This window comes from Schistocerca serialis, chromosome 4 (genome assembly GCF_023864345.2).
Source record: "Schistocerca serialis cubense isolate TAMUIC-IGC-003099 chromosome 4, iqSchSeri2.2, whole genome shotgun sequence".
Classification (NCBI taxonomy): Eukaryota; Metazoa; Arthropoda; class Insecta; order Orthoptera; family Acrididae; genus Schistocerca; species Schistocerca serialis.
Window position 1 is genome coordinate 224,443,161 of NC_064641.1, and position 26,107 is coordinate 224,469,267.

General features: G+C 38.9%; 1 protein-coding gene and 1 long non-coding RNA gene across 3 annotated transcripts in view; one reads left to right on the plus strand and one right to left on the minus strand.

Moving 5' to 3' along the window:
• Positions 1 to 26,107, minus strand: part of LOC126473357 (zinc finger protein 239-like) — a 98,459-nt gene that overhangs the window by 16,109 nt on the left and 56,243 nt on the right. Inside the window, exon 4 of one of the 2 annotated variants that reach the window (XM_050100362.1) lies at positions 15,108 to 15,392. In XM_050100362.1, the coding sequence (XP_049956319.1) occupies positions 15,108 to 15,392 (285 nt within the window). Of the gene's footprint in view, positions 1 to 7,102; positions 9,634 to 15,107; positions 15,393 to 26,107 lie in introns of those variants that run through there. The other variant, XM_050100361.1, reaches the window with a different exon arrangement.
• Positions 10,572 to 14,032, plus strand: LOC126473358 (uncharacterized). Its single transcript, XR_007586441.1, has 3 exons — positions 10,572 to 11,151; positions 13,271 to 13,383; positions 13,552 to 14,032. It is a non-coding gene; the product is annotated as an uncharacterized LOC126473358 (long non-coding RNA).

A 26,107-nucleotide genomic window follows, 5' to 3' on the forward strand; every position in this document is an offset into this window, starting at 1 on the left:
CAGGGTGAGAATTACTGAACTATATGAAAAAACTATATTATTTACAAACTATGGTGTGCACACACTTTATTCAACATGTAAATGTCACTACAGATATTCGAATTTAGGTTATTACATGTTAGATACGCCTCGCATCATTGGCAATGACGTGGCGCGCATGACTAGCGCAATTCTGCGTGACCCGCTGGAGTGTCTGAACATCGATGCTGCCGATGACCTCCTGAATGGCAGCTTTCAGTTCAGCAATGGTTTTAGGGTTATTGCTATACACCTTGTCTTTAATACAGCCCCACAAAAAGGAGACACACGTGTTCAGATCTGGAGAATATGGCAGCCAATCGAGGTCCTTCCAGTGGCCTCTGGGTACCCCTGAGCCAGCATGCGGTCCCCAAAGTGTTCCTGCAGGACAACAAACACTCTTCTGCTTCGATAGGGTCTGTCACGCACGAACCACATCTTGTCAAAATCAGGGTCACTTTGGATAATGGGGATGAAATCATCTTCCAAAATCTTCAAGTACCATTCAGTAGTCACTGTGCCATCAAGGGATATTGCACAGATTATTCCGTGACTGGACATTCCACAGCACACAGTCACCCGTTGAGGGTGAAGAGAGACTTTTAGATCGCGAAATTGGGTGCTCAGTCCCCCAGATGTGCCAATCTGGCTTACTGATGAACCCATCCAAATGAAAGTGCACTTCGTTGCTAAACCAAACCACATAGCCCACACTAATTTCCATCATGCCCTGTGGACAACTGTGAAGTTTGAACATCTTAACACAAACCATTCAGAAGTCATGATGATTTTATTTCACACAGTTTAACAACTGTCACTCTGTAGGTTCATTTCAACAGTTGCTAGAGAGCGCCAGAAAACAGGCGCCTCTGTATGTGCGCAGCCACCATGACGTAGGAAGCCTGTATGTATGTATAAAGCATTACGAGATCTTACATCATGTCATAAAGGAAACAGGTCATCAGAGGATACTCCAACAGCACCGGAATTTCGTAAACCATACTAGAATGGATAATATGGCTTAAGGTGCACATTTGTGTGTCCATATTCATGAAGACATAGGCCCCAACTTGATATTAAGCTTTTCAATGTGGTTTTGGGATGTAAATTTTCTAGGAGTACCAGTACTGTATTATCTCATGTTTGGTTCTTTATTACGGCACAATACCATACGTGCTCTTGAAATTCAGCGAACAGTTGAAACTAGCCAGTAGTACGGAATGAAACACTTCATTTCAAATAACCTGACTGCCTCGAAGAGATTAATAAAAGCCAAATTTCTTTATCAGACTGACAGAAGTGACTTCATTGTTCTGCAAGGTGAGTTAGGTCAAGCATGTCATACCCAAAGTGTTTTGAAGTGCTGATTATTGAATGTCATCATTGCCACACAAACATTTTGTACACCCATATGATAGAAAAGTACTGTAAAAATTTCAACATTGATGTTTGACTGTGAACAAAGATATGAATTCTTGAAAATGATGAAATAATTGACATTACACTACAGTTGATCTTATGGTTGTTGCCTATGTAACTGGCTTATTGCTTCATTGTAATAAAATTTAGTTGGAACTTATATTTAGCTGACACTATCACCCTGTATGCAATTAGTATTATTTATTATAATAATAAAATACTGAACAATAAGAGTTTTTGTTTCAGTTCTATGTTAAAAAATTTGCCCATTTACATTTAGGTTTATTCTCAAATTATGAAAATGATAAAAGTAAAATAATAAACTTGTGAAATTTGTCTGTTGTTGAGAAGGCTACAGTTTTGTGCACGAGTTTAGTCCTCAAGAAAAGTGTTTACAAGAGTTCAGTCAACAGGTTTACAAGTCTACGCAGGAGCCCAGTAGTCAGTGGCAAGTGTCTACATAAACTGTGTACACCCACTACATTTGCTGAGTGTGGTGGTGTTGTCAGTCTGTTCAGAAACCTCTGTTAGAGTGGATGCATGCACTTAGTTGAGAGTGTAGAATATTTTAAATGCTTCTCTCGTGAGTGTAATTTTTAAATTAATTAACATAATTTTAAAACTTAATATTAAATAAAATTGAATGACTAACTGGAATGCAATGAAATGGCCGAACAGAGCTCTATTGTACAACAGTGAGTGTGCCACGAAACAGTTTATGGGTTCAGTTTCAAAAAAAACTTAAAAAATGTTAATTACTTTCATGAAGAGAGATAAAATTTGTTTAAATTACGAGTTGGTTCTTCTGTATTAAAATTTTTGTGGGTATCATGAGAAAAAAATATATTTTGAAACGCAATCACATTTTTTGTAAAAGAGCAGTTATTAAAGCTTTGAGGGAAATAAAACTTGAACATCTGTTCTTGTGCAGTGCAAGTAAAACAGCTTCCCAAGAGAAAGTTAATGTGATTCCTGGAAATTCTCTGTGCTCAAATTTTGACTTAAAAGTACTTATCATGAATCCAGGATCAGAATCATATAACCTTGTCAATGACATTTATATTCCTAATTACGAAGCTAGTAGCAATTTGGATTTGGATTGTTCTAATTTACAGTTATCTCCTACTTTGCAAATAAAAAAACTGAGTAGCAGAAACAGAAAAGCAAGGTGCAATAAATTTCAGACAAAATTAGAAAAGACAAACAGTAAGAATCATGCTATAATAATGCAGATACCAACAGTATTTCTAAAAAAGAAGAAAACCTACCTCCAGGATGACCCAACACTGAATATTTGAGCTTAATTCAGAAATTGAAAAGCAAGCGTTCAGTGACACCTAAAGAGGAAAAAGTTAAAATTTTAAGTTTGCTCCCTGATTCATGGTCAAGAGAAAAAAATGGTTCACAAGTTCAACGTTGTTGATCATTTGGTTCGACTAACCCGAAAATTAATGAAAGAGCAAGGCAATCTACCAGTTTTAGGAAAGAAGATAGGAGTAGGTGTTAAGTGAAGAAACAACTGAAAAGATCCAGCAGTTTTTTTGAAGATGAAAATGGAACAATGTGCTCAGGCAGCAAAGATAGCAAGAGTTGTTATAAACAAAGTAACAATGCGATAACGACTACTGCTCTAAAATTTAAATGAACTTTATGTAGCTTTCAAAAATGCTGATCCTGAATGCAAAATTATAAGGTCAAAATTTTGTGACCTTCACCCTATGTGGTTTATTTTGACTGGATCTTCAGGAACATACACTGTACGTGTTTGCTTATATTCTCAAAATGTAAACTGATGACTCCAGGAGCAAAACTCAATGATGTTAGCTACAAAAAGTTACTAGATTTAATGGTCTGTGACACTAACAACTGTGACTTCATGATGAGTTTGTATGATAAATGCCATGGTAAAGAAGCTGCTTTTGAATTCTATAACAACTATGAGGAGTTACCTTCGAACAGTGGATCACAACTGACAGGGCTGAAATGATAACAGTCGTTAAATCTCAGGAAGATTAATTTGAATCTTTACTTGATAACTTAGAAAATCTCAACACTCACCACTTACGTTTCTAAACTCGAAAGCAAGTTTTTGAAGGACAAAAAGGCACAACTTTATGAAACTGAATGCATAGTCTTAGCTGATTTTGCAGAAAACTTTACACTTGTGGTTCAAGATGAAATAGAAAGGTACCACTGGGTCAATGACCAGGCCAACAGTGCATCCATTTGTTCAGTACTTCAAAAATGAGAGACAAAGTTTGCAATTCATCAATTTGCATTCTAAGTGACTACTTGGAGCACATCACTTCAGCTGTCCATGTGTTTCAAAAGTATGTAACAAATTACATTAAAAAATTTGCCCAAGGTTGAGGAGCTCATATACTTCTCACATGGAAGTGGTGGTCAATACAACAACAAAAAGAATTTTTCAAATCTTTGCAAACAAAAGCAGATTCCAGCTTGCAGACCAAATGGTACTTTTTGTCTCTTGCCATGGTAAAAATGCATGAAATGGAGGAAGAGGTACAACAAAATCTGAAGTGAGTAAAGCCAGCTTACAAAGAAAGAATGCAGACCAAATTCTTACAACGGAGGACATATATGTGTTTTCCAAAGATAATACTAAAGGCATCACATATTTTCCCATCAAGAAAGAAGAGGTAGTTCTTCATATCAGAATAACACTTCAAACCAGATTTGAAATCTGTATATCAATAAAAGAAACAAAGCAATTCTACAAATTCCTTGGCATTGCTGAAAACTTAGTTCAATGCAAAGAAACATCAGAAACTGAAATTTAAGTGGACCACAGTGTCAGCAAAATTAATCTCAGTCTAACACTGAATGACACAGTGGCATGTGTGTATGATAGACAATGGTGGTTTGCACAGATTGAAAGAATATATTTGGAAAACGGTGTTTTTGTTCATTTTTACCACCCTGCCAACCCATGATCATCATTCAAAAATGTACTAGTAACGAAGTTGGGTACCAATGAAAAACATTAAGAAAGCTTGAACTTACCACAGCAACTGGGAGGCCTTATTCTATATCACTAAAGCTCTTTGAAGAAATAAGTGTTCTTAACAGTCACTCCTAGGATTAGGAAACACCGCATCTCGAAAGTATGGTAATTGAAAAATACAGTTTGCCATCATATAGACATAGAAAATGTGCAAAATCAAATTTTTATAGTCAGTCCCATCAGAGATAATAGGCCCCAAACTTCACAAACAAAGATTTTCAAATTTCAAAAATTTATAAAAAATTAAGGAAACATTCGTCAATTTTCATGCTCTGTATAAGTCTATTAGTTTACGATATCTAACCAGAGGGAAAAAAATAAACTCTGATTGATCACTCCTTCGTTGTTATTTTTGGGTCTAAAAAGGGCAGTTTCCAAGTTTTCAATACCAAAACTTTCGGAGGTCATTTTGATGGGTTATTTTTGAATTTAGGGTATTTTGAGTAATAAACACTGTTGTAGAGGAGATTTTCCTAAAAACAATCATGTCAACTGCAATGCTGTGACTTAGCTCAGTGCAGAGATATTAAAATTAACACTAATGTCTCAAAATTGAAAAACTGTTGTGCACTTGCAAGTAAAAATGGTGTAAGGTAAAATTTAAAAAAGTACTGAACTTCACAGTTATAGAGCAATCACACATAAGAAAAGCAAAATATTTAAAAATGGTTAAGAAGCCAACTTAATTTTTAATCTATCACTTCACTTGGATTGACATTTGATGATAACACAGTGACTGGCTTGAACTGTCTTGATATCCAGGAGATGTCACTTTTTCCACAACTTCAAGAGGACTACTGATTTCACGCCCCAACAGGATGGAGCCTCACCACACGAACAAGAAAGTACACTAATTTTTCAATAATACACTGCCACATTGAGAAATCATTGTGAAAACTGCTTCAATTTGGTAATGTCTTAAGTGCCAGTTTGCACTGAGGTTTGGAGTCCACATTAAGCTGTAGGTGGGGAACTGTAACTGGGTAGGCAAGTAAGATCAATAGCCATGTGAAGGCAAAGGCGGATCATCTCCAATAGCAACATGCTTAGTAAATCGTTGTGTACAAACCAACACTCAGGTTGATGACAGCTGAATGTTACATTGTCTCCATGCAGGATAGGGTGCACAGGAACCCACAACATCAGTCTACATTCTTGGCTTTCGAGATGGCAAGGCATGATCCCATGTGACTTTTTCATATGGAGATACATGAAGGAACATTCTCACTTCCCCTTCAACTTGTGATGTTAATGAGCTCAAAAACAGAATACAAATTGCTGTTACTTCTGTTGAAGAAATCTTACATAAAGATTAGCAGCTGTCTACACACTGACCTTCTGGTTGATAGTGGGCACACAGCATTTGTCGTAACACAGCAAAGAACAATTTAAAACAAGTTTGTTCTTTATTACCAGACTGTACCTAATAAGGAAACACATTACTCAATGCAGAAACTTTAAAGTGATTTTCTTCTTAGACAGTTTGTGTCTTAAAGTCGCAATCATGAAGACCTTTATTACGAAATTTTGGACTATGTATATAATACCTTGGGTCCAGTCAGATAAAACTGAGTAAATTGGGAGCTAAACTAATTAAGAAGCTCTGTTTGGTATCACACTTGAGAGCATCTGCTGTATGTTTGGTTGAAGACAATGGAGTTAACTCATCTAATATTTTCACTATCTGATGTCTCATGGCATTATCCTGGGGCAACATAGCTAAACTAAAGAAAGTATTCATTCAATGAAAGTGTACAATACGGATACTGTATAATGTAGACATCTACAAATCTTGCAAAGACCTTTTCATTTATCTGTTTTTACATGCTCCTCCTTGAACATTTCCTCTTCAACTGACTACAGTTTGGCGTGAGTTTAAGCACTCGAGTGTTAAATTCTTCAACATGTAACCCAATGCATGAAATAGCGTCTGCTGCATAACAGTTGTGATTACGAAAAATTTTTTACAACTGCAGCCACGGCCAGTAATAATAATAATAATAATAATAATAATAATAATCTGATGAAAGAAAGACTTGTTTTTGTGAAATTTTATTGTTTTGTACATAATTTAGTAGGGTTTCGGACAAGAGCAAAATAATATAACGTTTTCACTACTAACAAAGATAGAGGGGCTGGCCAGTACTTACCTCAGCTCAGTACAGCCGATAGATACACAAAACAGAACAGAAAATTTACGTATCCTAGCTTTCGGAACTTTGTTCCCTCGTCAGCGAGGAGAGAGGGGAAAAAAGGGGAAGAAGGGAAAGTGGATTCAGTTACTCACAATCCAAGTTATGAAGCAACAGGGGAAAGGTAAACAGGGAGGTAAACCTTTCCCCTGTTGCTTCATAATCTGGGTTGTGAGTAACTGAATCCACTTTCCCTTCTTCCCCTTTTTTCCCCTCTCTCCTCACTGACGAAGGAACAAAGTTCCGAAAGCAAGGATACGTAAATTTTCTGTTCTGTTCTGTGTATCTATCGGCTGTACTGAGCTGAGGTAAGTACTGGCCAGCCCCTCTATCTCTTTCTTAGTATTTGTTTCACACCTTTATGTGAGATTTTCCATTAATCATTAAGTTTTCACTACTCTCCATCTCGTCAGCTAAATATTACTATTGCTTAAGTTTTATCACTCACCAAATCTCAGTTTCTGAATCAGGGAACAGGCATAACCTCTTCTTACGAAATGTCCTATTCTTCCGTATAGTCCACACAAAAGTTAATATTAATACACATTACACTGTACTGTAGGTATATATTAAACAGAGAAAACTACACTGCAGCATGACTGACATTGCCTATTTATAAAGAAAATCCATGCGTCTGTTTTCTAATCGAGCAAATGTCTCAATCACTCTATGATTGAAGTCTTTAGTATGATTAACAAACTTTTTCTCAATTGTGAGCATTGCCAATGCCGAAAGCCTGTTCTCTGTCACTGTGTTTCGAAGAAAGGTTTTTATCCTTTTCATTGTTGAGAAACAACGTTCAGGTTCAACTGTTGTAAGAGGAGTAGTTATAATTATCCTCATTAGTTCACATAACTGCGGAAAAGTGTCTAGATCCAATTTGTTGTCTAATAGAAGCTGTAGAATTGCAACAGCACCACCTGCGCGTTGGAAGTCTTTTCTACTATAGAGTACTTCTAGCTCTGTTCTCAGCTGCACCTTCGATAACCATGGGTACATTTCAACAGTAATATCAAGTTCTCTCTCAGGAAAATTTGTCGAAAACAGAGAAAATGAGCTCACATCTAACAATTTTGATGCCACAAGGTGATCAGTGAATGAAAATCTTTCATTCATATGACTTATTATGGCATCACAAACTTCCTTCGCATTTTCTACTTTGGTTTCTGATTTTCTTTTCTTCTGAATTTGTTCTTCACACGATGACGAAATTTCTTCAGTGGCAAATGAAATTTCTTCAATGGCAGTATTTCTTATTCTTGTAATTACATCTTCAAACTCCAATAAGTATTGTCTAGCAGTTATCGCTTCAACATTCTGTTGTTGTAGTTTCCTGAAGAGTATATCTGCATGTGGCATGATCCTATGAAAAAATTCTAGCCAAAACAAGAACTCAGGATTTTTCAAATTGGAGAGGAGGCCATAACTTTCTCGTCTGGTTTTGTCATCTACACGATCAGAGAGGGTAATTTCTCCTAAACACTCTATCATACTTTCCTTGTTCTCTCTAATTGTGTTGACTGTCTGAATGTTAAACACCAATCTTGTAGCTGCTATCCGTGGTAGACTAGTTTGCACAACTCTGTCTAGCACACATGTTCCGTGTGACGACCGGGAGAAAAAAGCTGGAAAGCCTGAGAGATTAGAAAAAAATATTCTAGCAGATTTGTTTACAGATGCAGCTTTTTGCAAAACCGGATTAAGTTGATGAGCGTAGCAGTGAATGTAATAAGCCCTTGGATACATCTGCTTAATCCTTGCCTGAACACCATTGATGCCTCCACTCATAACAGCAGCACCATCATAGCATTGTGCGATCACTTTTTCCTTCTTTCCATCTGCATGCTTTTGCAATTCAGACTTTATCACCTTAAATAGCGTCTCAGCATCCTGTGTGTCAGGGTTAAAGAAGCCCCAAAACCTCTCCACAACAGAGCCATTAAGTTCGTATCTATACACAATCACCAACTGTTGCATGGTGGACACATCTGTTGTTTCGTCTGCCATTATAGCCAAATAATGCGCATTTAAAATTTCTTGAGTTATAATTTCTCTGCATACACTTAGCATACAATCCAGAAGCTCATTTTGAACTGTTCTGGATGTACCTTTAAATACAGTTGCTGTTTCTAAGTGCTCCTTCATTGAGCCATCAATAGCACTTACTAAATTTACAAGCCCACGGAAGACTCCTGGGTTTTCTGGATCTTCCCTTTCATCATGACCACGTAAAGCTAACTCAAATGCCCCACAAAATTTTATGCAGTCTATTAACCTGGAGAGGATATGTCTATTCCTGTCCACTTGCTCATTATGTTTCCTGACAGACTCTCTGTATACACTGTCAAGCTGAGTACTGATGTTCACTTTACCAAGAACTGAGAGTTCAATGTTTGCATTTTTGTGTACATGGGATTTTTCACGCTTTTTTATTTTTTCAGACAAATGTACAAGATCTCTAACACCTTTATTGGTCCACGAATTGACTTCTGGGCTGAAAATCAGACATGGGAAACAATACAGTGCCTGTCTTAAGTTGCACCCACACAGCCACTTATGCTTATCATACAATTCTTTGTTAAATGTTCGCTTGTAGTCACGCTTAACTGATTTTGTCACATTCTCAATCAAGAGATCTGGTCTAGGGGGCCCTAGTTCCTTTGCAGCTAACTTATCCTGGTAATTTAGTTTTCGGTTAGCTCTTAAAATAGATTCAACAGAGTTCATCTTGACCCTGCACACAAAATCCGATTCACTGTTTCGTGTCCATACTGTCACCCACACAGCACCAAATCAACTTCAAACACACACTGTCTTTTATGGAACTGATTAAATTCAGGTAGTACACCTTAATGTCTATCAACATGGTCACCTGACTACAGGTAAATGAAACCAACTTAATTGATCTACTCTTCTGTTAGGAATAAAAAGGATAAATATAAGATAAAATCCAAAACTTAATATATATATATAACTCATTCAGAAACTCACGTAATAAGTTTTTTGTCAGTATAACTACAACCTATACTGACGTCCGATTTAATTTACTATACACCGAGTGAATTGGCACATCTGACAGGTGTGCTAGCACCTAATGGAATTGCCAAGCGAATGGAAATATGTGGGCGTATCTAGTGGCATTGACGTAAACTTCTAGTTGAGATGTAACGCATAGAACAAACCGTGCACACTGTTCATCTGATTCGCATGTATTTGACCCATAAGGCAATTGCGTCAGGCCAGTCGCGCATGCGCAGAAGCTGCTTAACACGTGCACAACAGAAGGTGTGCTCGCGCCCCTGACGCCGAATTTCACGGTACGGATAGGCTAAAATGCGATTTTCCGATATCGGTGATTTCTGTGAATGTTAGTTTTCGGTACTGCGATTTGTCACAATTCAGGATCGCAGTTAACGAATTCGCAACTTTTCTCCCTCCGATTTCTACCAAGGCCGTGCCCTAAGTGAGCGACAGAAGCCACTGACAGAGCGCGACAGCTTGAACACAACCGCAGGTATAGTTCTAGAACGGACGCGACGCTAGCTATGGAATACTATCATCCGATTTCGAGAAAACTGTTCGGTGAAAAAAATTGATTCTTCCGCATCTTATAGCTTGACATCTTTGCCCGATAAAGGTCTGAATTTATTTTCGTTATTCGTCATAGTTACTGTGCTGCACGAAACTGTGAAAACATGGCTGCACGAAATTTTTAAGAATTTGCAAAGGTAAAATCACACTGTGTAGACTATCCGTATAGCTCATTTAAGGTCATACATTATTGCGTATGAAATGTGACCAATATATCTAAATTGTATTTAAAGTTGAGACCGGAATGGTACGTCTTTTCGTTCTTGAGATATTGGCTGTTATATCCGCGGATGGGTCGCTCGCGGCGCGTCCGAATCCTTTCCTGCGCTTCGGGAATCAAGTGGTCGTAAAAATCGTCGTTATCTCCTAAACGGTTCGAGATATCGAAACGACGTTTTTTGGGAATGACAATACGCAGAAAGGGCTATTTTTATCATATGATAAACACTCGATAAGTTTTTGTAAACGAGTGAGCTGAGCGAAAACATGGCTCCATATAAATTACAGCATGAAGTTTTGTCCGAATAGACCTCTGCGATCTGAAATGTCCGATAAGCGATGGCGTCCCGGCTGTTAAAATTTTCTAGACCTGCAACTTTATCGACTTTAGGTCCACGTACTAAATAAACTTCCCTCTCCTTATCCTTACAAAAAACTACACATTACCTATTGCATCAGCCACACGGCATTGACTCTGTGTGAGCGTTGACCTCAGTGATTACGTAACTGCTTATCGCTCTCTGTTTACAAATATGACAAGCGCAGACGCGTGCTGCTATAAAGACTACTATAGCACGCGTCCGGAATAACATCCCAGACTCTGGGCTTAGAAAATTCTGACCGCTAGCGTTAGCCGAGAACCGCTAGATGTACATCGAGAACCGGGATGCTCGCCGTGCAAATACAGTAAGAAATATATTCTCGCCTGTATAGGCGATTACCTGTCAGGACCTAAGGTTAACGTTTCAATAACCCAACTGACAAAAAGTTACATGAAATGGTATTTCCATCGATTCTTCCACAGCTATTACATGATATACGAATGATACGCTTGCCCAAAGACAAAATTTCATATTAAAAAAAGTCAATAGTAAGTATGTTTTACTTATGTTCTTCCTTTGACTTTAATTTTGTATTAATGGAACAAGTGTGAAAATACTGATAGAGTGGTGTTGAGAATCTTAACACAAATTACTACATCTACATTTATACTCTGCAAGCCACCCAACAGTGTGTGGCGGAGGGCACTTTATGTACCCCTGTCATTACCTCCCTTTCCTGTTCCAGTCGCGTATGGTTCACGGGAAGAACGACTGCCGGGAAGCCTCCATGTGCGCTCGAATCTCTCTAATTTTACATTCGTGACCTCCTTGGGACGTGTAAGTAGGGGAAAGCAATATATTCGTTACCTCATCCAGAAACACACCCTCTCGAAACCTGGACAGCAAGCTACACCGCGATGCAGAGCGCCTCTCTTGCAGAGTCTGCCACTTGAGTTTGCTAAACATTTCTGTAACGCTATCATGCTTACCAAATAACCCTGTGATGAAACGTGCCGCTCTTCTTTGGATCTCCTCTGTCAACGCAACCTGGTACGGATCCCACACTGATGAGCAATACTCAAGTACAGGTTGAACGAGTGTTTTGTAAGCCACCTCCTTTGTTGATGAACTACATTTTCTAAGGACTCTCCCAATGAATCTCAACCTGGCACCCACCTTATCAACAATTAATTTTATATGATCATTCCACTTCAAATTGTTCCGTACGCATACTCCCAGACATTTTACAGAAGTAACTGCTACCAGCGTTTGTTCTGCTGTCATATAATCATACAATAAAGGATCCTTTTTTCTATGTATTTGCAATACATTACATTTGTCTATGTTAAGGGTCACTTGCCACTCCCTGCACCAAGTGCCTATCCGCAGCAGATCTTCCTGCATTTCGCTGCAATTTTTTAATGCTGCAACTTCTCTATATACTACAGCATCATCCGCTAAAAGCCGCATGCAACTTCCGACAATATCTTCAAGACCATTTATATATATTGTGAAAAGCAATTGTCCCATAACACTCCCCTGTGGCACGCCAGAGGTTACTCTAATATCTGTAGACATCTCCCCATTGAGAACAACATGCTGTGTTCTGTTTGCTAAAAACTCTTCAATGCAGCCACACAGCTAGTCTGATATTCCGTAGGCTCTTACTTTGTTTATCAGGTGACAGTGCAGAACTGTAACGAACGCCTTCTGGAAGTCAAGGAAAATGGCATCTACCTGGGAGCCTGTATCTAATATTTTCTGGGTCTTATGAACAAATAAAGCGAGTTGGGTCTCACACGATCGCTGTTTCCAGAATCCATGTTGATTCCTACAGAGTACATTCTGGGTTTCCAGAAATGACTACCCATGCTCTTTTCCAATCATTTGGAACCTTCCATTCCTTTAGAGACACAGTACATGGCTGTTAGAAGGGGGGGGGGGGGGGGCAGAACTTCTTTCACATACTCTGTGTAGAATCGAATTGGTATCCCATCAGGTCCAGTGGACTTTCCTCTGTTGAGTGATTTCGGTTGCTTTTCTATTCTTTGGACACTTATTTCGATGTCAGCCATTTTTTCGTTCGTGCAAGGATTTAGAGAAGGAACTGCAGTGCGGTCTTCCTCTGTGAAACAGCTTTGGAAAAAGGTGTTTAGTATTTCAGCTTTATGCGTGTCATCCTCTGTTTCAATGCCATCATCATCCCAGAGTGTCTGGATATGCTGTTTCGATCCACTTACTGATTTAACATAAGACCAGAACTTCCTAGGATTTTCTGTCAGGACAGTACATAGAATTTTACTTTTGAATTAACTGAACGCTTCACGCATAGCCCTCCTTAAGCTAAGTTTGACATCGTTTAGCTTCTGTTTGTCCGAGAGGTTTTGGCTGCGTTTAAATTTGCAGTGAAGCAAATTACAACACAGTAACATAAGAGTAACAGGTTTAGAATACGGATTCTAACCACATTCTTATGTTCACAGGCACCTGAATCACATTTTTCTGTTGCACAATATACCGATAATTTGAAATACCATTGGCAGAAGAATTGGAGAAGTTGCCACAGCGTCCTTACAACTTCTTCATCAGAAGTAAGGTTAGTTTCTAAGTTCATAAAATAATGTAGTGATATCGTTTATGCAAAGTGTGAAATCCCCCCACTCAACTTCTTTCATTACCAGACATATTAGCAGTTTTATAATGTAAATTATATTGTTAGCAATTAAAAGCAGTATAAAAGTTTAATAATTCCATGATTTTCCAGACTCATTTCCCATCTTGATTACTGGCTGCTCTATGTACCTCTCCACATCTAGAAGAGAGAATTGTGAAGATTCAAGACGACTCTTGAGGAACTCACAGCTTAAGAGAGCCATAATTTATAACATAAGTGTGCAAAATCAGTACTGGTATAGAGGGTCACTGAAGTCATTATGTGATTTGAAAGGGATAATAATTAAATGTGAAGTACACCTTATTTAAGTCACCCTTTACCACAGAATTTTCTGCTGTGATAATGACTTGCTAGTGTGTGATATTGATCTGTCCATCTCTCCCACCTTGAAATTGTGGTTGTGATAGCAGACTGACCAGCCATGGTCTATGTTAGGTTGGAAGACTGCGTGTTTTAAGGTTGATAATGTGCAAGAGAAAACAGTGGAAAATACTGATCTTGCAGTTAAAAGTTGGCACTAGATCAAGTATTTATGCAATATTTGAAAAATACAGACAAATGTTTAACTACATATTGTACTGTCTGAAAAAAATATCCGCCTTGTGAATACGGTTGTTAAAACATTTGATAAATTTACATAATAGACACCAGACTGCATTTTTAGTAGTTTATGTTCGACATATGTGTGTAATATGCATCAATATACTCATCAGAGCCTTATCCATTACCTGTTTTCTGAAATTACCCTACAGTTTTAGCTTTTATTATGAAAAATATGTTTAAACATGTCAAGAAAATTTCAGGCTACACTATAGGTCTACTTATTAGCACAACCTTTATTTGGCTTTCACACTCACTGGTTGCACCAATTCTCAACCGAGTATAAAATTTGTCCCAGAGCAAATTAGCATCTTGGTTAATTTCTTCGAGCATAAGTACGTAATACATCCATATCATGAGACACAAGGTTCTTAGAACGAAATACGAATGTAGGTCAACAGATGCCATGTGGCATCTAATATTAACTGCACTTTTTAGTTGCTACTTGTGACTTGTCACAGAAATCACAGTTAAGACTCGATAGCATGTTGGAAAGAAATACAGTAGTACGAACTTAAGCCATCAGATGGCACATGGTGTTGAATGTTAAATGCGCTTCTTACTATTTGTCACTGAAATCCCAGCTAGACTCCGTAGCATGACGCAAGGTTCACAGAAAGAAGAACAAAATTTGGCCAACAGACGGCACACTGCATTTACTGTTAAACGCTACTTGCGACTCCTAGTTGTGACTGAAATTGTAGTTAGAGTCTGTAAAGTTGTTATTGTGATATTTGTAACAGATACGCGATTTTGGTTCACCCCTATTTCAAGGAGTTTAGAGTTGTAGTGCAGAAGATTTAAGAGCCGTATATTCCAGGTTACTGCATCTGCATTACGTTTAACAGCAGTCAATGAAAAGTAACCAATAGATCCCAAAGTGTCAAATGTTTGGGTGTTTATGTGCTCTTACACAGCAGCCACTGTTGGCTACAGACAGTTTTTTCTACACAGGAATTTACTAAGATATAAAACCTTTCAAAGATATATAGCTTAATCCAAAAAAATAGTGATCGCCAGCAAACTGAACCAAAATAATTAAACACCTTGCAAGATGACAATGTAGTTGTACTGTGGCCATGCTGCTGTTGCTGCTGCTGCTGCTGAAGGTGTGATCTGGCGTGCTCAGCCAATTTTGTAGCTGCAGCAAAAGCTCGAGGGCAGCAAGGGCAAGCAAATGCCCTTTCATCCTCCACACCACCATGTGTGCGGCGGTGGGCAGCAAGATGTGAAGAATGAGAGTAGGTCTTGCCACATTCTGAGCAGGAATATGGACGTTCTCCTGTGTGAGTACGTGAATGTTGTGCCAACTTTGATGATTCTGCAAATGCCTATGGAAAGAAGTTAATATGCAAACTTAAGTATCAGTGAGATAAGAGAGAGAGAGAGAGAGAGAGAGAGAGAGAGAGAGAGAGACACACACACACACACACACACACACACACACACACACACACACCTCCCTCTCTCCCTCTTAGTACAACACACGTCAGTACATATTACACAGGAGACTGCAATTATGGGCAAGTATTACAAATTGGAAGTAAAACTTGTCATGATAAAATTTAGTGGAGAATAGCCACACAAGGCTGACTCAAACTGTTCTGCCAGCTGAGCTACCTGTGAATGTGCACCGCCAAGTGAGACAAAAAATTTAGTGTAATTACTTCTTGACTACTTAACATATTAGGCTAATGCTGCTTAGCTAACCACATATGTTTATACCATAGGGAGAAAGTCTTGAAAAGAGTACTGCATGGACACAGTTCAAGAGTTTACTTGACCCCAAGTTCCATGCTGTAATTTCATTGCCACATGCTATCAAATCCCTGGGAATAAAACTTATATGATGAATTCCATTAACATATCAGATATTTACTGCTTTGTGATAAACTTGCATGATGCGTACACACAGGGCCTTTTTCTGTCCAACTTTCCTCATGTGGATAAAATTGTAAACTACCGCTTCTGTTTTGCTCTTTTCTGCTGATGGGTAAGCCTGTGAGCCGAACGTATAAATGAAAAATTTTGCACAACGGATTTTACAATGCTAATTTGTCACCCTGACACTTATGCACTCTCCAGAAGGGTAAGTTTATCCTTTGCTCTGTATGTGACATCAAGTAGTCGTATGCAAGTCTGGTTGGTTTCTAACCATATCCTCAGTATATGCTAGAATGTTCAGATGTGCTGACCTGCAAACACTGCCTCCACCAGATGGTTGCAAACATGAAATACACAAATAAAGAGATAATAAAATGAAAAAGGAAAGTACTAGCTATGAAATGATACACTCAGTAGTGTTAAATTCTTTACTGTTCTGCAATTTACTCTATACAAGATTACACAGTACGAGCAACATTTTAGTTCTGCCTATTCACATTTGGCAATCGCTCTGTCTGGCACTGTCCTGTGATATATTCGCAGTCGTTAATTCAAGTGCGGAATACTGACATCAGCTATGGCAATTGCAATTATATTTAGAACTACACTCACGACTAACAACGTGAAGCCTCAGCATAGAATGAAAACGACACGTGATCAGCAATTTACTTTACTTCCCTAACCGCCGTTGCGAATGTACGACCACTACAGTGATCTAATGCTTATCGCTGCAAAGGTTCTCGCCTCAGCGAGATATAAATTCTACCTCGCCAAAAGCTTCGTAGGCACCTCCACGGCTGCCATGGAACACCAAATGATCCTGAGGCTCTCGCTACAAGTACTCTGTCCCAGTAACAAGGTCGCACACCTCGCCAGAACCAACCTCTCCCCTCGACGCCCCAGGAACCAGTGTTTCAAAGTCGCTACGGTTTTTTGTAGCTCCTGTTCTTTTTTCTTCCCCCCTTTAATGTGCGTGGCCAATCATGTTGTTGGAAGGTGTTCGTTTCTGAGCACCGACCAATCTCAGTTTTGCAATCGACCAAAGCTTCTAGAAGTTTCCAGACTGTTCCAGAAGCTTCCGCTCTGACCGTTAGGAAAACCACCTACATGGCGCCACGCGTTTTGTGAACGAGCCCCTGTGTCTTCTCCTTGTCCTCTGCCACGTGGCTCCCGCTAAGCCACGGTCCACCCACCTGGGGTTTCCAGGAGCTTACGTTTGCTGTTGTCTTCAGCTCTTTAGGCCTGCCTGCCTTGGTTGTGTCTTTCCCGTTCTCCTGCCAGCCTCCCATCTCCGTGCGCTTCACTATCGCCCAACGTGCAGATATTCTGTTACAAATTAAGATCCGTAGTCTATGTCAGTATCATTAATGGTTTCCTGTCTCGATGTTTACTATTAAAGGGTCTTCTTTCTGGAGTGGTAGTTGTAATGTCGCTCAAAATGATGCACCTTACAAAATGCGATTTTGCTTGTATTTTTTCCATTTTGTTTCTTTACATATATTTACTACTGTTTATTTTGCGAGATACAGTTATACATGTACGATTATGATGTATTTAGGAGGAAAACACATAAAATAGACACTGTCATTTGTTGCCTAATAAAACAGGGTGTACCACATAACACTGGTATGCCTCGCGTACCAGTTAATCATCTCTAGTCGAATTGCCTGTGAAGTGGCAACACTGCCTCAAACATTGGCTACTTTACACTGCGTATTTTATTTAATGAGCTCGCTAAAAAGCAACGTGTATGCTGACAATCTTCATACAATAGACAATCTTAGATGGAACGTAACTACAGAAATTCACATTCATACTATTATCTATTCATTTTCAGTTAGTTCATTGTTACTTGCATCTCGGGTGTGAGGTGTACTAGTTTTATGTGGAACACACTGTATTATTGTTTCTAGTTTCAGTGTACGCTGCAACACAGTACTGCATAGTAAACAAATGGCATTTCCTTTCTTGTGTGACATGGTTGGATGCTAATCACAGCTCCACTGTAACTTTGTTTCATGAAGTTGCAAGTGGGATTTTGCAAGATGGCAGCCTTCGGGCTATGTGCAAAAGCATGTGTGGGAGCTCACTTACAAGTATTTGAATACATATGGTTATTTTTATTTGTCAAACACCCTGATACCACACAAGTGGAAGCTAGTTGGTAATGGATCAAGTCTTTGCATAGTTTACAGAATGCTGATCAGAAAATTTATAAATGAAGTACACAAATGAATTTACAAAATAAGAAAAATATTGAGACAATATACAAATAAACAACACATTTCAGATAAAACTTCTCAACTACCGCAAGGAGTTCCTGTGTCCTGCAAGAAAACCTTTCAACTTGAATACTTTTGAGTTGATCACTTTTTTTTTCAATTGTACTGGAAGCCTATTGAAAATGAAATCTACTGTACAGCTGCACACCTTTCTGTACTGCCATAGCAAAGCATTATCTAAGTGCATATCGTTTTTCCATCAAGTGTTCACTAAATGTTTTGCATTTTCTTCTTACGAGTCAATACTGAAGATGATAAATTCCATGATGAAATCTATACATAAGATGGCAGAGTTGGGATTCCAAGGCACCTGAACAATAGCCTACAAGAAGTGATTCTTTAAATTTTCCCGGTGTACTGAATTTTTGATGAGATTTTGGGATTGCAGCCGGATCATGCCGATTTCTTGCCACAATATTTCGGCTGGCAACCATCCAGCCATCTTCAGGCAAGTGTCTGCCACTCACCTGAAGATGGCGGGATGGTTGCCAGCAGAACTACTGTGGCAAGAAGTCAGCATGATCTGGCTTCAATCTGAAATTTCATCAATAGCCTACAAGAAGTTCACAAACCAACACTACAAATCTGTTGTCTGACTGCCCATTTCCGAGTGTTTCTTATAGTGAAAGAAGCAGCATTCAGTTTCTGCACGAGATCTTGAATGTGATTCAAGACAACTTTCCATGTATCCTCAGTCATAAAATTTCTGTTTGCCCATCTTGGGAAATCAGATTATTTTTAGAAGAATTACATGTCAGAAATTGTGTGTATCGTGTCTTGTTGCAGGTAACAGTTAATCTTTTCTCTGAATGCCAATTGCCAACATTGCTGACTAACCCTTTTCCTTTCAGGCACATGGAAATATGTTCCAAACTTTTGCTACATCCCTACATGTGATTTTTTCCCTAGTTGCAAAAAAGGAAACACATACAGTACACTCAATACATTTTTAAAAATTATGGAATGACTATGACATATAAATTTTACAACTTTATTATGCAAGGCTCTTTAACAGAAACAAGCATAAAGCATGAAATAAAACAAGCTTATTACTCTTAAACAAGAACATGAAAAAACCACACAAAGTACAAAGAACACATTTTTTTATGTGCAAACTATGATATACTAATCTCACAAAGCTAATCATGTAAGACACTTGCATAGAAACATAAGAACATAGAATTATGGCTCTTAAGCAGGAACATATAAAATAAACAATAACATCAGAAATGTAAAAAGACAAAATTTAAAACTAGTGAGATACTTGTCCCTGGTGATTTTTGCAAAGTAGATCTATGCATGGAGGAACTATTGACACACACACACACACACACACACACACACACACACACACACACACAGATACACACACACCCCTCACTGTCCATGTCCAGGAGCTGAGACCTATAGTCACATTTTATAGTCTTCAACAGAGAGAATCCAGACTCTCACATGGAAGACACTACAAAGGGCAATAAATAACATATAGCTTTATTCACGACACCCAGATATTCATTTTTATTTGAGATCCAAAAAACAGAAAGTATTTTCTTTAATTTCTCTTTTTTGAAGATGTTTAATTCTGCTTTGGATAGGTTTTCCTCATCAGATGCAACCAACCAAACTAAGCCAACAGTCAAGATCAAGGGTAAATATTTTGACTTAGGTATGTGCCCTATAGTGTGTTCCTTTATTTGATTTTTTCCTTCTGTATTCAAGTCACTTTATGTGATAGCTGTAGCTGGAGAAGCTGTTAGATTATTCTCTCCTATGTCAGAGATCCTTAAAAAAAAAAAAAAAGGAAACAACAACAACCCCATGAGCTGATTTCATCACTTGAGCATAAGATCGTTTCATGCTGTCCCAGCATACTTGAATTCAAAGCATAAAGTTTGTTGAAAATACTGGAAGAGTTCCCCATCTCAGAACAGCAAATGAGGTTTTGGGGTTGTTTGGGGGAAGAGACCAAACAGCGAGGCCATCGGTCTCATCGGATTAGGGAAGGAAGTCGGCCGTGCCCTTTCAAAGGAACCATCCCTGCATTTGCCTGGAGCGATTTAGGGAAATCACGGAAAACCTAAATCAGGATGGCCAGACGCGGGATTGAACTGTCGTCCTTCCGAATGCTAGTCCAGTGTGCTAACCACTGCGCCACCTCGCTCGGTAAATGAGGTTTCAGGAGATTCACATTAACCAAACTTATCATCATTAGTTTCACAAAATGCAAGTGTTTGTCTTTTAAAACTCTGTTAAGTATCTTCCCTTTGGAAAGCCAATGGATTTTGCTGTGGAATAACACTACGATCCGCATCCATTTCTTGACAAAGTTTCTCAAACAGTCACGATTTTCAAGGACGAGTTTCTACATTATTGGTAACTGAATCAACCATTTGAATGGCATCACCTAAACCATTTCTGTCGGTAGTCTTCAACATCAGAGATAGTATGTAAAAAGCAATGAGTAGTTATTACTGATGGGTTTTTATTCTGCGCAGAAGTTAGAAGCACCTTTGTATTTTCTCTCATTGTAACTATGCCATCAGTACATATAGCAAAGCAATCCATCAACCTTGAGTCCATTATCTTGAAAGAAACTCTGAACAGCAGCATTTACACTGAAGAGCCAAAGAAACTTACACCTGCCTAATATTGTGTAGGGACCCCACGAGCACGCAGAAGTGCCGCAACATGATGTGGCTTGGATTCTACTAATGTCTGAAGTACTGCTGTAGGGAATTGACACCATGAATCCTGCAGGGCTGTCCATAAATCTGCATGAGCATGAGAGGGTGGAGATCTCCTCTGAACAGCACATTGCAAAGCATTCCAGATACGCTCAATAATGTTCACGTCTGGGGAGTTGGGTGGCCAGCAGAAGTGTTTAACTCTGCAGAGTGTTCCTGGAGCCACTCTATGTTGTTGTTGTTGTTGTGGTCTTCAGTCCTGAGACTGGTTTGATGCAGCTCTCCATGCTACTCTATCCTGTGCAAGCTTTTTCATCTCCCAGTACCTACTGCAACCTACATCCTTCTGAATCTGCTTAGTGTATTCATCTCTTGGTCTCCCTCTACGATTTTTACCCTCCACGCTGCCCTCCAATACTAAATTGGTGATCCCTTGATGCCTCAGAACATGTCCTACCAACCGGTCCCTTCTTTTGGTCAAGTTGTGCCACAAACTTCTCTTCTCCCCAATCCTATTCAATACTTCCTCATTAGTTATGTGATCTACCCATCTAATCTTCAGCATTCTTCTGTAGCACCACATTTCGAACGCTTCTATTCTCTTCTTGTCCAAACTATTTATCGTCCATGTTTCACTTCCATACATGGCTACACTCCATACGAATACTTTCAGAAATGACTTCCTGACATTTAAATCAATACTGGATGTTAACAAATTTCTCTTCTTCAGAAACGCTTTCCTTGCCATTGCCAGCCTACATTTTATATCCTCTCTGCTTCGACCATCATCAGTTATTTTGCTCCCCAAATAGCAAAACTCCTTTACTACTTTCAAGTGCCTCATTTCCTAATCTAATTCCCTCAGCATCACCCGACTTAATTAGACTACATTCCATTACCCTTGTTTTGCTTTTGTTGATGTTCATCTTATATCCTCCTTTCAAGACACTGTTCATTCCATTCAACTGCTCTTCCAAGTCCTTTGCTGTCTCTGACAGAATTACAATGTCATCGGCGAACCTCAAAGTTTTTATTTCTTCTCCATGAATTTTAATACCTACTCCGAATTTTTCTTTTGTTTCCTTTACTGCTTGCTCAATATACACATTGAACAACATCGGGGAGAGGCTACAACCCTGTCTTACTCCCTTCCCAACCACTGCTTCCCTTTCATGCCCCTCGACTCTTATAACTGCCATCTGGTTTCTGCACAAATTGTAAATAGCCTTTCGCTCCCTGTATTTTACCCCTGCCACCTTTACAATTTGAAAGAGAGTATTCCAGTCAACATTGTCAAAAGCTTTCTCTAAGTCTACAAATGCTAGAAACGTAGGTTTGCCTTTCCTTAATCTTTCTTCTAAGATAAGTCGTAAGGTCAGTATTGCTTCACGTGTTCTATAGGAATTCTAAACATGAGGGGTGTCGCATTGTCCTGCTGGAATTGTCCAAATCTGTTGGAATACACAATGGGCATGAGTGGATGCAGGTGATCACATAGGATGCTTACATAAGTCTCTTCTGTCGGAGTAATATTTTTAAGTACCAGGGGTTCCCTATTACTCCAACTACACGTCCCACACCATTACAGAGCCTCCACCAACTTGAACAGCCCCCTGCCGACATCCAGGGTCCATGGATTCACGAGGTTGTCTCCATACCTGTACATGTCAAGCTGCTCAATACTATTTGAAACGAGACTCATCCTACCAGGCAACATGTTTCCAGTCATCAACAGTCCAATATCGGTGTTGGGGGTGCCCAGGCGAGGTGTAAAGTTTTGTGTCGTGCAGTCATCAAGGGATACGAGTGAGCCTTCAATGCCGAAAGCCCATTTCGATGATGTTTCATTGAATGGTTCACAAGCTGACACTTTTTGATGTCCGAGCACTGAAATCTGCAGCAATATGCAGAACCGTTGCACTTCTGTCACACTGAATAATTCTCTTCAGTCATCATCGGTCCCGTTGTTGCAGGGTCTTTTACTGGCCGTAGCAATGTTGGAGATTTGATGTTTTACTGGATTGCTGATACTGATAGTACACTTGTGAAATGGTCGTACAGGAAAATCCCCACTTCATCGCTACCTCGGGATGCTGTGTCCAATCGCTCGTGCGCCGACTATACCATAACATTCAAAATCATTTAAATTTTGATAATCTGCCATTGTAGCAGCAGACTGCGCCAGACACTTCTTGTCTTATATAGGTATTGCTGTCTACAGCGCTGTATTCTGCCTGTTCACCCATCTCTGTATTTGAATATGCATGCCTACATCAGTTTTTTTGGCACTTCAGCGTGTATCAGTTCCAGTGGGGATTGTTTCCGGTTCTCGACAAAACAGGAATTGCTCAATAACTCCTGATTTACACAAAAAAAAACTCTCACAAGATAATAATTAAGTGTTTTTAGAAATGTCACTGCTTTCATTTAACTGTAGTGCAAATTACATGTTAAGTTTTCTCTAATGTTACTCTGAATATCAACTAACGTGCCCACAATGCAGCGATTAACTATATCATAGAAGTATTTTTGAAATCTATTCCAACTGCTTCCTGTCCCAACCCAGGAACAAAAATTTCTTTACATGCGAGTAAAATAAGCTTGCCGACATGTTGGGGTTTCTGTTTCTTGTCAATCATTTCAGAAATTTTGAATGATGCCAGAAGGACTTCACCTGAGAGTTTAACTCTTATTTCCATCATGACAGAAGATGAATGAATGTACACATATGTTGAAAATACTCTAGTGGTTGTTGATAGATGGTTTTGTTGCCAATGCCTTTTCAGCTTGTTATGTACCATAAACCCATTTGACAACACCACATTACACCAATCATTTTGATGTAGGCTTGCTTGCCTCATCTGTCCACGTAAATTTGAAATTTATATATTCTTTATAGTGACTGTACTGCTGGAGCTTGCTTGATACTGGGTTTACATTTTTCTGGTTATCAGATGACAAAGACAGCACAATTTTTGTTCTCTTTCAAATATTAGTATATTCATCACCACTCTCCTCAGACATAGAAAAGCTGTCAAAGTTGGAGGCTTTCTTTTCCCCCATTACAAGTATAAGTTCAAAAGTAAAGCACACATGCTTGTAAAACACAAACAAAACAATTAGGAAGATTGGGCAAAAAGTATATCAAAGTACAATTCTTAAGCTTCAGAGTCATGTATTTCTTTTTCAGCATATGTACTATTATGACTAACACATTTTTCTCAAAGTGTGCCAAGTTTTCTTATTTCATCACTGAAAAATTCTTCCGACTTTTCTCGAATCCAGGACTTGCAGTTGCCTTCATCTCACTGTTTGCGGTGTAATGATTACCCCTGGTGTCTCTCTTGAGTAGAGGGGAAAAATGAATAAAACAAACACAAGACTGAGGATGTAAGGAGGGCTTGGAACCAGTTGAACTTTCATATTTCGCAGAGCCTCCTCAGCTGCACGTAACGTGTGGTCAAGCACTATCAGATTGCCAGATTATTGGTGCTAGGCTGTGTCTAATACAACAAACTTGACGTTGGGGGTTTTAGCGTCTCTATGCACTAAAGAATTTTCCGTTATCCCTTATAACAGACAATCAGTTATGTAAACATGTGGGAGCATCCCAAAACACAATCAGAAGCTTTTCGTCTTTTTTTTCCTTTTTTTTTTGGTGGGTGGTTCTGTTTTGAACTTTTTCGCCTGAGGAGAAGATGGGTGTCTATATTCAGTGCTCTGCCTATTTATTTATCTACATGTCTAGTTCTGTAGGACCAAATTGAGTGGCAAATCTCCAATGTCCTGGAATGTGTCAGTACATGAAATTACAACATAAAAGTAATAACAGATAAAATAAAACGTTTATGAATCCAAAAAAGTCAAACCATAAGTTTAAGTAAACGCAATAAACAATGTGACATGAGAATTAGCTTAATTTTTCAAGGAACTGCTCGACAGAATAAGAGTGACCCATGACGAGACTCTTCAGTTTTGATTTCAAAGCACGTGGCCTGCTAAGATTTTTGAATTCTTGTGGTAGCAGCAGTATACTACACATCTTTCTGCACAAGAGTTTAGGAAGTGCAATCCAAATCCAGATAGGATTTCTGCCTAGTATTAACTGAGTGAAAGCTGCTAACTCTTGGGAGTAAGCTGACATTGTTAACAAGATACTACAGTAAAGAATTTATATAATGAGAGGCCAATGTCAGAATACCCATACTAGTGAACAGGGGTTTGTAACAACAACAACGCTGTACTAGTGTACATACAATAATTTTTTATTCTGATTTTCAATAAATTAGTGTAATCGATGTTCTGATTTCATTTCTTTTTTGTTTCATGCCATTATGTTAAAGAAAACTGTAAACAAATTTCGATGTGAATATTAATGTTTATGTCAAATTTCAAGCAATATTGCAATAGAATTGAAGTGTAACAATTGTTGAGACTGTTGTAAGATGTTAAAATCGTAGTTGTGCGTCTGGTCCATGCGTAGGCAATGTATTAGAATATGTAGAATGCAAAACCTTGGGTGAATACCCTGTCTGTAAGGGAGAGGTAAAAGGTGGATGGCAGGCGAGCGCGGGAAAATGCACACAGGCGCTGCACGGTATAACGGGCTCAGCAGTGGTAGTCGGAGTTGGGCATTGGTCTGAGCAACACGTTCTGGATCGAGGAGGCTCTCCCGGAGGACGTAGTTTCATTGAGCCTCGGATATGCCGTTCCGACGCCTATACAGCATGGCAAAATTCCATAGGCACTAAATGGAAAAGTATTGCAATGCTATGAAGAAATAAAGTGCCGATACATCAAGAGCCATAGCTGTGATTGTATGTGTGCCCTGTGCCTCGCCATCTCGCAGCCCGCCAACCGCCACATCGATACAAACAGGTTGAAACTTTTAGTATTGTATTCGTGTGGACCAGTGTTACTTTTATTCCATACTGTTCAATAACAAATTTTACCAGAACTGTCCTATCATTTAATTATCCTCACAACTAACCTAGCCAGGGTCCTTTCCAAATGTTGTGCAATCCGAGTGTCCCGAAATGAAGAATTAAAGTTTATGTTAATAATAATTACCTGCAGACCTAGCTATGTTAGAATGAACTAATAGACGAATAACAAAGGCCTGACAAAGTTGGAAGATAATTTTGAAATTGATTTAGTAATGAAGTTTAATTATTTCGAGACAGATATAATGGTATT